General features: G+C 35.7%; 1 protein-coding gene across 1 annotated transcript in view; it reads right to left on the bottom strand.

Annotated features, from left to right (window-relative positions):
- The window catches only part of ASTN2 (astrotactin 2), a 1,297,121-nt gene that overhangs the window by 812,464 nt on the left and 472,112 nt on the right, over positions 1-12,545 (bottom strand). The window contains exons 8-10 of the mRNA XM_074211727.1: positions 4,850-4,934; positions 3,843-3,917; positions 2,654-2,791 (exon numbers count right to left, since the gene is read on the bottom strand). Coding sequence (XP_074067828.1) covers positions 2,654-2,791; positions 3,843-3,917; positions 4,850-4,934 — 298 coding nt within the window. The remainder of the gene's footprint in view (positions 1-2,653; positions 2,792-3,842; positions 3,918-4,849; positions 4,935-12,545) is intronic.

Below are 12,545 nucleotides of genomic sequence, written 5' to 3'. Positions count from 1 at the left end.
TCTCTTATTTATTAATTCTCAAATTTATCATCTGACTGTAACTTATTAATTCTTCAAAATGCTCAGTGATATGCTTGTCTGAGCAATGCTGTGTACTGTACATTTTTATCCACATTTGCAGCTGATATGAGCACAATTGATTTGTTTGAGGCAGGGTATAAGAATTCTAAGACTGCCTGTCCTGGGGCAATGCTAATAAGACAACAGTGTATTTTTTTAGGCAAGAATAGCTCTTAAAATAGTCTATTTTCACTATGGTATTTGGAACTCAGCAGCAATACCACCAGGAAGTTTGAGAGGATCTTGCCCAACTAAATACCCAGATCCTTTTCTTTGAAGATTTCTTCCTCCTCTGTTCTGGGGTTTACCTTCAGAAGTTCTTCTGGTGCTCCCAGAAGCTATCTGGCTATAGGATATTAATACCCTTAGAAGAAGGTAAGGGGTGTTAAGAGGTCCCCTGAATTCATATTTTTAAATTGCCATATTTTTCAGATACACTAACTAAAAGTGAACCATAGTAAAATGAATACTGGACTCAGGTTTGAATGCCATCTCTGACACTATGACCTTGGGAAAATTCCTTTACTGTGAGAATACAGTCTGGGGGGGTGGCTGGCTGCTCAGATAAGCTCATCTTTGCAACAAAGAAAATGTTACTTCTTACTAGGTAATATTAATCTAAAAGAGTGATACTCCTGGTAGGAATTTAAGTCACTGTGGTCAGGAAAGATTCACAGCAGCTTCCCAAACTACAGGACAAATAGGGTTATGTGATCTAGTGGTCTCCAAAGTGGGGACCCTGGTGCCTCTTTGTGTTGGGGGTAAGTGGGTAGAAATGTGTAAGATGATCAATTGTGAAGTTTATCTCCAATATAATCACATCTGCCCAATTTCCCAATATTACCATGCTATATTAGTCTCAAACCACTCCCCTCCTGAGCCAAGTGTCAGTACCTCAGATTGATTTTAGCCTAAACTATCTACAAACAGGATCTGTGTTGGTGCTATTGGGAAAATCTCACACCAACTCCCTTCCTCCAAGTCAATAGTGGGTTGATTAAATATTTAATAACAGGGTTTTTTTTGGGGGGCATATAGGCATGGCACACTTTCAAGATTAATTTCCATTATTAACATTTTCTATGTCACTTTGTAAAGCACAGACAAGAAACAAAACAATGAACAAAGCCTGAATTTATAGGATTTGCTGATTTCCAGGGTGGAAATTCTCACTGAAAATTTAACAATCAGTTCTTTTGAGTTCGTCTAGCTCTAGTATATCCATATACCTCAGCTTCACCTGATGTCTGTGACAGGTACCCCTCAGAAAGTATGCTCTGCACTCTGGGATCAATGACTGTTGAGGAAAAGTTCCATGTACATTCACCCTTCGCATTTTATGTCAAAGTGATTGATTCAGCAAATATAAAAATGATTGCATTATTTTTTCCTCAAAACTCTTTCATTGAATATTCTTTCCTAATAATATTGGTAACAACTTTATCTTTTCAAACACCCAAGTTTTCACAAGCTTAGGCTTGTTTTTGAGTTCTTACCTTCTCTTCAGGCAGCTGGGTGGCACAGTGGCTTGGTGTTAGAAAAAAACATTTTCCTGAGTTCAAATCTGATCCCAGACTAGTTGTGTGAACTGGGGCAAATGACTTAACCTTGTTTGTTTCAGTATTCTCATCAGTCAAATCAGTTTGAGAAGAAAATGACAAATCATTTTAGGATCTCTATCAAAAATTTTCAAATCAGGGCGGCTAGGTGGCACAGTGTATAAAGCACCAGCCCTGGAGTCAGTAGTACCTGGGTTCAAATCTGGTCTCAGACACTTAATAATTACCTAGCCGTGTGGCCTTGGGCAAGCCACTTAAACCCATTGCCTTGCAAAAAAAAAAAACTTAAAAAAATCTTCAAATGGTATTACAGAGTTGAACATGACTAAAAATTGACTGAACATCCTTTCTTCCTCTATGCATTTTCATATCTAAAAATTAGCTATAACATTGTATAAGTTTTTTCTCATATCTATCTTTTCATATATATATATATATATATATATTATATATACATCTTCTCATATATATGTCTTCTCTAGTCACATGGCAACCACTCTAATTTAGGATCATCACTTCTGGCATGGACTATTGAAACAGCCCCCTTTGGTGCACTCAGATTTGTAAACATTGATCTTTCCACATGTTACAGGAGGAGTTAATGTAGTTTGCAAAGTCTGTGGATTTTCATTTTAGTTCTGTAATACTGATTCATCTTCTAAATACCTGTCAGAGATTCTCTTAAAACACTGTTCTGACCTTGATACTTCCCTCTTCTTGAACTGAGATATTCTTATTGACTCTAGAACCAAATATTAACCTTGTTTAATTCTATTTTTTGCTTTATATTACACAAAATTATCTATACAGTAGCATATTATATACTTTATATATATATATATATATACTCATATTGAGAATTTGTGTGCTTTTTAAAAAAACTGAAACAGCTGTATCATAAAAATATTTTGACAACCAGTGATATAGTGAACTTAAACTTAGAAATGGGTGGTGATGTGATTTGTGACTGGTGCCATGGAAAGAAATAGTCCCTTGGAAGTCAGGCAAAACCCAGGACTGCAGAGATTTCCTACCTGACATCAGCAGGGTCTTCAGTCACAAGGACATCAGTCTTACAGCTGGCCAATGGATTGATAGATAGGTCCACAGGAGGCACCACAAAACTCTTGCTGACTGGGAGCCAGAGTCCCTGCCCCAAGCTGTAGGTAGACCTTAGAAGAGAAGCAGTCAGTATGAGGTCCATATTGAGCAATTAGATGGCGTGATGTTTAGAGGACTGATCCTGGAGTTATAAGGACCTGAATTCCAATCCAGTCTCAGACTCTTACTCACTGTGTGACCTGGACAAATCATTTAATCTTGATAGCCTTCTAAGTGTCCACAGAGAGTTTTCAAAGGTGTCTATAAATTTGGATGGAAGAATTAGTACATCTTTGCTTTCACTGATCTTTGGTTTCCTTTATAATGCTACATTCATTATATTTTATTATATGCATTTACAAACATGATTCTGAGAAGGGGTTCACAGGGTTCACCAGACTACTCAAGTGATCTAGTACCCCATCCCCCAACAAATGTTAACAACCCATGGGCTAGATGATCTGTTAGTTCTAACATTTTTTGATCTCATCTATCGTTTTCTCCTGGGATGTCCTTCCTTCTCTTTTTCCCAATTGTCAAGCATTCCAACTATCTTTGAAGGCCTAGTTCAAGTTCTTTCCCTTTACTACCTGACTCAGCCCATAGGAGCACTCTCTTCTCTGAACTTCTCTTGTTGAACACCCCACTCATCGAACAATTACTACATAATGGCAAAGAGTGGGGAATTAGCTATTTATATCTCCCACAAGGTCATAAACCTTAGGAGGGCAAGGACCCTGATTTAATATTTCTTTGTGTCTCTGACATCATCAAGCACAAGGTTTAGCAATGATGATAAATTCAATAAATTCTCATTCACTTTCCTCAACTTTTAACTGAGGATTTTCAGATCTTTTTATATAACTTAGAGAGTTATTTCAAGAATTAAATGAAAAAAGCAAGAAAATTTGAAAATTATAAATATGAAGACATAATAACAGCAGCATCAATGGCAGTAGCCATAGTAAGTCCAGTTTTGTGAGTGGTGGATAGAATAGATGATTCAGAGGTAGAGAATTTGAATTTAAATCCTAATCCTGCTACTTTGTGACTATGAGAAGTAAAAACAAAACACTTCCCCACCCCTACCTCCCCCCACCCTGAACAGACCTACTCACTCACCTGAGGATCTTTTCAGGTGCTTGTTCCCCTGTCACAAGGTCATATCCCCTTTCCAGTGTTGTATAAGGCCAAGGTCTGTGAGGAAGGGAATATGGGGAGGGAAACAGAACAGCAAAGGGAAACTTAGTAAGAGAAAAATCTCATCTCTGGGAAGACTTTATTCAAGAAAAAACAGATTGGGGGCAGTTAGGTGGCACTTGGCACTTGACCCTAGAGTTAGGAGGACTTGAGTTCAATCCAACCTCAGACACTTAATAACTACCTAGCTGTGTGACCTTGGGCAAGTCATTTAACCCCTTGTCTTACAAAAAACAACAAAAAAGATAAAACAAATTGACCCATTTCCAGTTTCCCCAAACAAAGAAGTATAGATATGAGGGGGAGGGAGGGAGGGAGGGGAAAAGGAGGAATTAAATTTTATTTTTTTACATATTAATGAATCAATTACAAAATTCCTTTAAATCACAATGTATGTGATTTCAATTATATTTAGCTATAGATTTTTAATTTATTTTTTCTTTATCATATTGATTATTAACTAATGGAGTGTGGCATTTACAAAATTTAGGAATCACCTGATTGTGAGAATTCATAAGCAATTAAAACAATAAACCACTATATGGGGGAGAGAGGTCAGGAAACATGAACTCCAGTACCAGATGTAGCTCTATTTAGCTTTGCAACTTTGTATACGTCACTTTCCCCTCTCTAGGCCTTAATTTTCCTGGCCATAAAATGAAAGGGACTTGAAGTTCCATTCCAGCTTAAACACTGAACATTCCAAAGACTGTTCTAAACTTAATGTAACATTTTATGTTATAAACTCTTTCTAGTTCTATCATTTCATGTTTGTCTCTAGTATTAGATTAACTAAATAGGAAAGGGTTTTATTTATATTTAAAATTTTCAGAAGCTGTAGAAGTGCACCTGCTATAGACTCGCATAGAAAAGACCAGTAGGAGAGAAATGTTGTTGCTAGTCTGAGCTCTAGCTTCCCTGGTACTCACCCTTCACTCTGTCCCCAGTCACTCCTCACACACAAGTGTCTGTGTACAGGGTCTGGAGCATAACCTTCATGACAGCTGCATTCCCCTTCAAGAGGTAAGAAAAAAGGAAAGTTATAAACATAAAGTCTGGGAGATTATAACAGCAGCATTAATAACAATGATTCCGTTCAAGTAACAACTATTAAGCAAAATCAACATCACACAGCAACAGTCTACCAATGATAATTGTAAACCTCATTTAGAAAGGGCTTTAGAGTTTTCAAAGTTCTTCCCTCAAAAATCCCCTGGGAGAAAGTTAATACAGGAATCATTAACTCCATTTTACAGATGAAGTTGGGAAAGGTTAAGTGATTTGCTAAGATCACATAGTTAGCAGATGGGAGGGCCAGAACTTCATTTCAAGTCATCTGACTTCAAATGTCTAGGCCCTTGGCACCAGAGGCACCATGTTTATGCAGTCTATGAGACTGATTTGAGAAACTTCCTATCTATCTATCTATCTATCTATCTATCTATCTATTTATCTATCTATTTTCTTTCTTTCTATCTAATCTATCTAATCTATTTGTCTATTACTATCTGAATTTCTATTATTAGAAATTATTAACACTATTTTCATATGTATGTACTATATACATATATGTGTATATATTTTTCTCTAGATTTATCTTTCTTTATATATAGATAATACATATCTCTATTTATATATGAGCTATGTATGCATACATATTTATATGGTGTGCACACAAATCTGTATATATATATATATATATCTGTACACATATATCTCTCTATATATACAAATTTGTATCTATGTATATCTCTAGCTATCTATGTATTGATCTATCTGTTCTTATTCAATACATACATAGAAATACCCTATAGAAATACCCAAAACATAGATCTCTGAGTAACAACAAGGAAAAAGATGGCTGTGGAAGAGAGTAAGAGGGTCTTTAAATTGATGTTCCAAGCAGAACATCCCCTCCTACCTCCTGCTTACCTTTCTTTTCCTTCTCTGCCCTCAGATAAATTAAAAAAAAACAAATAAACAAACAAAAACTAAACCAAAATAATGAGAAGGGGAAAAAGCATATTAAGTGCCTTTTCTTTTCTATTTTAAAACACTTATTATATCACTAGATTCTCATGACAATCCTGGGGAGTAGTTATTATTATTATGCCCAGTTTATAGTTGAGGAAACTGAGGCAAAGAAAAGTTTAAGTTATTTACCCAGGATCATACAGATGGGAGGTATCTGAGGCTGAATTAGAACTCAGGTCTTCCTGATTCCAGGTCAAGTACTCTACCTAGGTTGTCACCAGCCACATCAATGATATGGAAGAACTGAAAGAAGATATTTAGAGAAGGCTGGTGGATGATTAAATAGCAGAATAGAGAGAGATTATACAAGGAAACTGAAAAATAGGCACATTCTTCAGTATGTGTTCTTCCTCCATTACAATTACCCCCTTTTGGAAAGAACAAGTCCAAAAATGCTCTTGTCTGTGTACATATTTTTTTTCTTTTCTTTTTTTAATGTTGATTAATTTATTTCAATGTAATTGTTTCTAGTCTCGTCACTGGAGGCATACTGATACATAGTTTCTCAGATTATTGACTCTCATGTAAGTGTCTGATATATGCATAGAAAACTAAATTGAGAGTCATGAAGACTTGTATTCTAATCCCTACTCAGAAACTCACTATCTGTGTGACCTTGGGCAAGTCACTTGACCTCCTTCAGTCTTAGATTCCTTACAGGTAAATGAAGATAATAATGACACCTTCTTTATAAGGTTTTGAGTATTAAGAGATAATTTATCTAAAGTGCTTTATAAAACTTAAAGTACTATTTATTATTATTATTTTATTCATAATAACATGTGTTTTATTTTATGTGTTTAAGAACATCATTCTGAGAAGGAATTGAGAGGTTTTGTTGGACTACCAAAATGGCCTATGACATCAAAAAAGGTTAATTATGCTCATTAGTATTTATTATGGTACTTTAAGATTTGCAAAGTGCTTTACAAATATTATTGCCTTTTATTATCACAACAAACTTGAGACAAGAATTATTATCTTCATATTACAAATGAGGAAACTAAGGCAATCTGAGGTTAGTTGCTTTCCTGGGGTCATATAGAGCTAAGAAGGGTTTGAAATGAAATTTGAATTTAGGACTTTCCAAGACCAGGTTCAGTGCTCTATCTACTGCGTTAATTACCGCACCTAAACTGGGGCATTTGATATCTGTGTGAGAGAAAATAATCTCAGAACTCTACAAATCCTCCAAGATCCAGTTCAAGTTCCAATATATATAAAACTTCCGATTAGCATCGTCCACGTGACATAACCCTTTCTGCTAAAAGACTTTAGGCAAATTAGTTAAATTACTCTTGGTCTCAGTCCCCCCCCCCCCCTTTCTAAATGGAAGGATTAAATTAGATGGCAAATAAGATCTCTTTCAGACCTAATATTAAATGTTTTTAGGTACTTTTCATATATAGCCTTCTAAAAATCTATCATTCTAAATTCCAATATCCCTATCAGTCTTACTTCTCATATTCTGAGACACTTTGTTCTAAAGCCTCTTTCTATTCTATCATTCAGTGATAATTAATCTGAAATTTGACCACTACTTGCTGTAGAAGGTATTCTTCTCACACCAGTCAGGTTGACCAATATGACAAAAAAGGAAAATGATCAATGTTGGAGAGGATGAGGGAAAACTGGGACATTAATGCATTTTTGGTGAAGTTATGAACTGATCCAGCCATTCTGGAGTGCAATTTGGAACAACGCACAAAAAAAAAACAATAAAACTGTGCATGCCTTGGATCCAGCAATACCACTACTATGTCTAGCTCCCAAAGAGATCATAAAACAGGGGAAAAGAGGGCAGCTAGGTGGCACAGTGGATAGAGCACCGGCCCTGGAGTCAGGAGTACCTGAGTTCAAATCCGGCCTCAGACACTTAATAGTTACCTGGCTGTGTGGCCTTGGGCAAGCCACTTAACCCCATTTGCCTTGCAAAAAAAACTAAAAAGGGGGGGGGGAAGATCCATATACACAAAAGTATTTATAGCAGTTCTTTTTGTAGAGGCAAAGAATTAGAAATTGAAGGAATGTCCATCAATTGGGAAATGGTCGAACAAATTGTGGTATATGAATTGGATGGAATACTATTATTCCATAAGAAAGCATGAATAGGGGAACTTCAGAAAAATCTGGAGACTTACATGAACTGATTCTGAGTGAAGTGAACAGAACTAGGAGAAGAATATTGTGCACATTAACAGCAATGTTATGTGATGATCAACTTTGATAAACTTAGCTCTTCTCAGCAGTACTATGATCAAAGACAATTTTTTTTAGATTTTTTTTTGTAAATCAATGGGGTTAAGTGGCTTCCCCAAGGCCACACAGCCAGGTAACTATTAAGTGTCTGAGGCCGGATTTGAACTCAGGTACTCCTGACTCCAGGGCCGGTGCTCTATCCACTGTGCCACCTAGCCACCCCCAATCAAAGACAATTCTAAAATTACGTGATGGAAAGTGTCATCTGGAAAAAGGACTATGGAATCTGAATGCAGACCAAAGCACACTATTTTACATTTAAAAAATTTGCTTTAGTTTTATTTTTTCACCCTATGATTTTTTCCTTTTTCTTCTGATTCTTCTTTCATAGAATGATTAATATGGAAATATGTTTAATATAGCTATATAGGCTTATCCTATATCAGGTTATTACTCAATGTCAAGAGAATGGAGAGAGAAAAATGTAGAACTCAAAATCTTATTAAAAAAAGAATGTTGAAAACTATTTTTGCATGTAGTAGGAAAAATAAATTTCTATATATAAAATAAAACATTTTAAAAAGAATATAGTTAATTGGGACAAGAAATCCAAAATAATGGAGAAAACAGTATCTAGTAGGCCCAAGTAAATTCAGGTTATTGGATCTCTTTCATGTTAAAGAAAGAATTGATGGATACAATTGGTGACAGTTGGATGGAGAGAGAGCACTAGATCTGTATTCAGGATTGCTTGAGTTCAAATCTAGTCACAGACACTGGTTATAGTATCTTGAACAAGTCATTTAACTTCTGTTTACCTCAGTATCCTTATCTGATAAAATAGCATTTATTTCCTATGATTGTTGAAGATAAAATGAGATATTTTATAAAGTATAAAGTATTATATTTATAAAGTACCTTGCAATTTAAAATACCATATAAATGCTAATTATTATTATCATTAGTAGTGGTAGTCAACTGATGTCAGTGACCACTGAAAGACTGGAAAATTGCAGAGATGCTATTGGACTGGTGACTGGCAAATGTACTCATTGGTGAAACATAGACATATGAAAAAGGGAATACTGATGATGAAAAACCAGTATTGTTTCATTAAAAACTGTTCACATCAAGAAATGCCATAAAGTTGTCCTGGGCTTAAAAAAAATATTAACAACATTTCTCTTCCTGATCTTGTGAGAAATATTATAAAACTGAGGCTATTTGACAATAAAATTATTTTCAAATGTGGAACTTGAGTCTCAAAAAAGTTGGCATGATGGCTTGACCTTATTAAGTTCAGTGTTCCAACCTTCCTTTTCCTTCTCCTTGACCCTTGCAAAGGGAATAGATGACTGACTTATCAAATCTGCTTGGGACACAAAGATGGGAGGAATAGCTTATAGGGTAGATAAAAGAATCACGATTCAAAGAAAATCTAAATAAGCCAGACTCTTAGATTATTTCCATTAAGATGAATTTTCTAAAAAGAAAGATGAGATTCTCTACTTCATGCAAGTATTGGAATGTTAGAAGACCACTTGTTGTAGAAAATATTCTGCATCATCTCTGGGCTGAACACTTCTCTGTCTTCTCATTCTGACATTACATGGTTTACCACTCAGCTGTGACTTTCTATTAGGATAATCCTTCCATCTCCAGTATTTTACAATTGATGCTTGCAAATTCTTTGATCTGAGGACAATTTCAACTCACATTCTTTATATCTCTAAGCTCTTTTTCAATTTATTTTTTTTTATTTTGGGGTTTTTTTGCAAGACAATGGGGTTAAATGCCTTGCCCAAGGTCACACAGCTAGGTAATTAAGTGTCTGAGGTTGGATTTGATCTCAGGTCCCAGTAAAGCTGGTGCTCTATTCACTGCACCATTTAGCTGTTAGTTCTTAAAGTTTATTTTTTTTTTGGTATTACTTCTTTGTAAATTGAATATAGTATATTTTATATTGTGAGGCTATATGTTTTATTCAGGCAATTAGAGTGTAATTTCCTTGAGGGCAGAGATCATATTCACATGCAAATTTGTACTCTCCCCAATATCTTGTACAAGGCACCCCATTAGGTGCTTAGTCAATGTCTTCTGACTGGTGAACTGACTTTTACTAGATGGAAAGAAGATGGAGATTTGCTTGGATCTCTGAAATTTCCCTGGGAGTTAGTAACCTAAAGGGGGAGGGGAAACGTAAAGTAGCTAATGATGTGCTAAAATGCAACAGCATCTTCATGAAATATTCACTACCTTAAACACGTCTAATATTCAAGATTAAAAGTCCTGGGATTTGTCCTCACAACTTCCAGGCCTGATTTATGATCTGTCAAAAGCCACAGGACTCATGATTCATAACAGAAGAGGTAAAAACTGTTAACTCTGTAAAGGGGGAAAGAATTTGGGCTGGGGAGGGTAGCCCTTGATTGCCATTTCTGGGAAAGAATGAACTTCAAGGTCCCCCCTCTTAAATTTCAATGACAGTGAGCCTACTGCTTCTGTTGACCACCATCCTCTTTTTATCTCCTCCCTTTATTACCCTTCCCTAAGGGAGAATGGGAAGCCTCATCAGAAAAGATTTTTTTTCCCCCTGCTTGAGTGCTTAACATGCAAGTTTCTCCCACAACTGAGTGGGTCATTAATTCCTGACACTCATTACATAACAAATATGTATTCTGCAAATGAGATGCATATCATATCACTGACCAGGCAGAGTTGCCTAAGACTAGAAGGGGCCACTCTATCTAGGATGGCTCTGGGCATCAGAGTACTTGGGATGAACAACCTCTAATATACCCTTTTGGGATGGAATTTGGAGGTAGGAACTGTCACTGGGGCACTGGACACAGTCCCAGGGGCTAATGTCATCCTTTTGTACTCTGTAACCCAAATTTATTTTGGGCTTGGTGGTGATTACTGTTTACATTCAGCTTGGGAGTTTAAGGCAAGCTCTCAATCAATCCAAGGGATATTGACTTTATTGACTCTAGTTTCCTATTTTCATGGCTAACCTTGCTGGATGGATATTTGCAACAATGCATTTCATTTTTTTGTAAACAATAAAGCCTCAGGCAGCAGCTGTATGTTAACTCTTTCTAATGAGTGTGCCATTTGTTTCTTGATGCTTTCATGCAACCAGTGCAAACAAGGAGGCTGAAAAAGGTTGAACTGACACATTTATCTTGTGAGATAGCCTATAAACATGGTTGATGAATGCTGGATATGAACTATTCCATGTTTTTTTTAAATAAGTTTTGTGTGGGAGGAATGGTTTTTTTGTTTTTTTTTATTTTGAATTTGTGATAATTCAGTCAGAGAATAGACTCACACTTTGAATAATCTATGAAGAGAGTGTTCTTGAGAAAATTGAAAGCATGAAAGAAATTACAGTAATAGTGTTGGAAACAAAATCATAGAGCTAATAGGAAACAGAACTAAATTAATCAAATATTCTGATTTACAGACAAGTAAAGTGAGACCCAGAGAAGATGAGGGACTTACTCAAGGTCACACCATTAATTAGAGACAGTGAGGTGACTAGAACTTAAGTTTCCCAACTCCCAGGCTTTGTTATTTTTGTTATACTCTACTATCTTAATATTTGAAATTACAAGCATTTGGGAATCAGCCATTTAAATATAAATGATAGATAATGTTAAATTGCAAAGCAGATAGTCTTTTTTTTTATTGCAGTAGCCCTTCTAAGGGGGCTCTAATAAGACAGTACTTTCTTAGCTCAGTTCCTGCTAAAATATGAAATGGAAAATAATGAAATTATACTTCTTTTTAGAAATTTCATACTTCAGACTAGCTTCACACACTATAATGTCATATGCTATATACAATATCTGTTTTATACTTGAAAGAAAGGCAGCACTGTAGAAAATATTATTTGCATTTGGAGAACCAGAGTACATACAAATTGAAGCTACTTATAATCTGTGACCTTAGGCAAGTCCCTTCCCATCTCTGAGCCTTGATTTTCTCATTTGTAAAATGAGGGTAGATTAGTTTATTATTGTCCCTTCTAGCTATAATCCTATGAATGGATTTACAAAGATCTAGGATTTTCTCTGGGTAGTCAGTTTTGAATGATTTTTTTTCTCCAATCTTTTCTAATATGATCCACAAGCATCATTTTGAATTGGTAGGAGGAGGAAGAGGACTTAAGTAGCATTATTGTGGGGGTACTATGGTGCGGATGGATAAACAGAAAGAGGTGAATCCTGGGTTCTAGTCCTGGCCATAAAACCTTGTATCTCTGTAACCTGAGGCAAACTTACCTCTTGGCCATTCAGTTTCTTCACTTTAAAATAAAGAGGGACAGTTACAAAATTATTCTACATTATAACATTATATGGTATAAAATGTTTTGCAATTCTGTGCTAA

Source organism: Macrotis lagotis, chromosome 1, assembly GCF_037893015.1.
Source record: "Macrotis lagotis isolate mMagLag1 chromosome 1, bilby.v1.9.chrom.fasta, whole genome shotgun sequence".
Lineage (NCBI taxonomy): Eukaryota > Metazoa > Chordata > Mammalia > Peramelemorphia > Peramelidae > Macrotis > Macrotis lagotis.
This window is presented reverse-complemented; position numbering and strand designations above follow the sequence as displayed.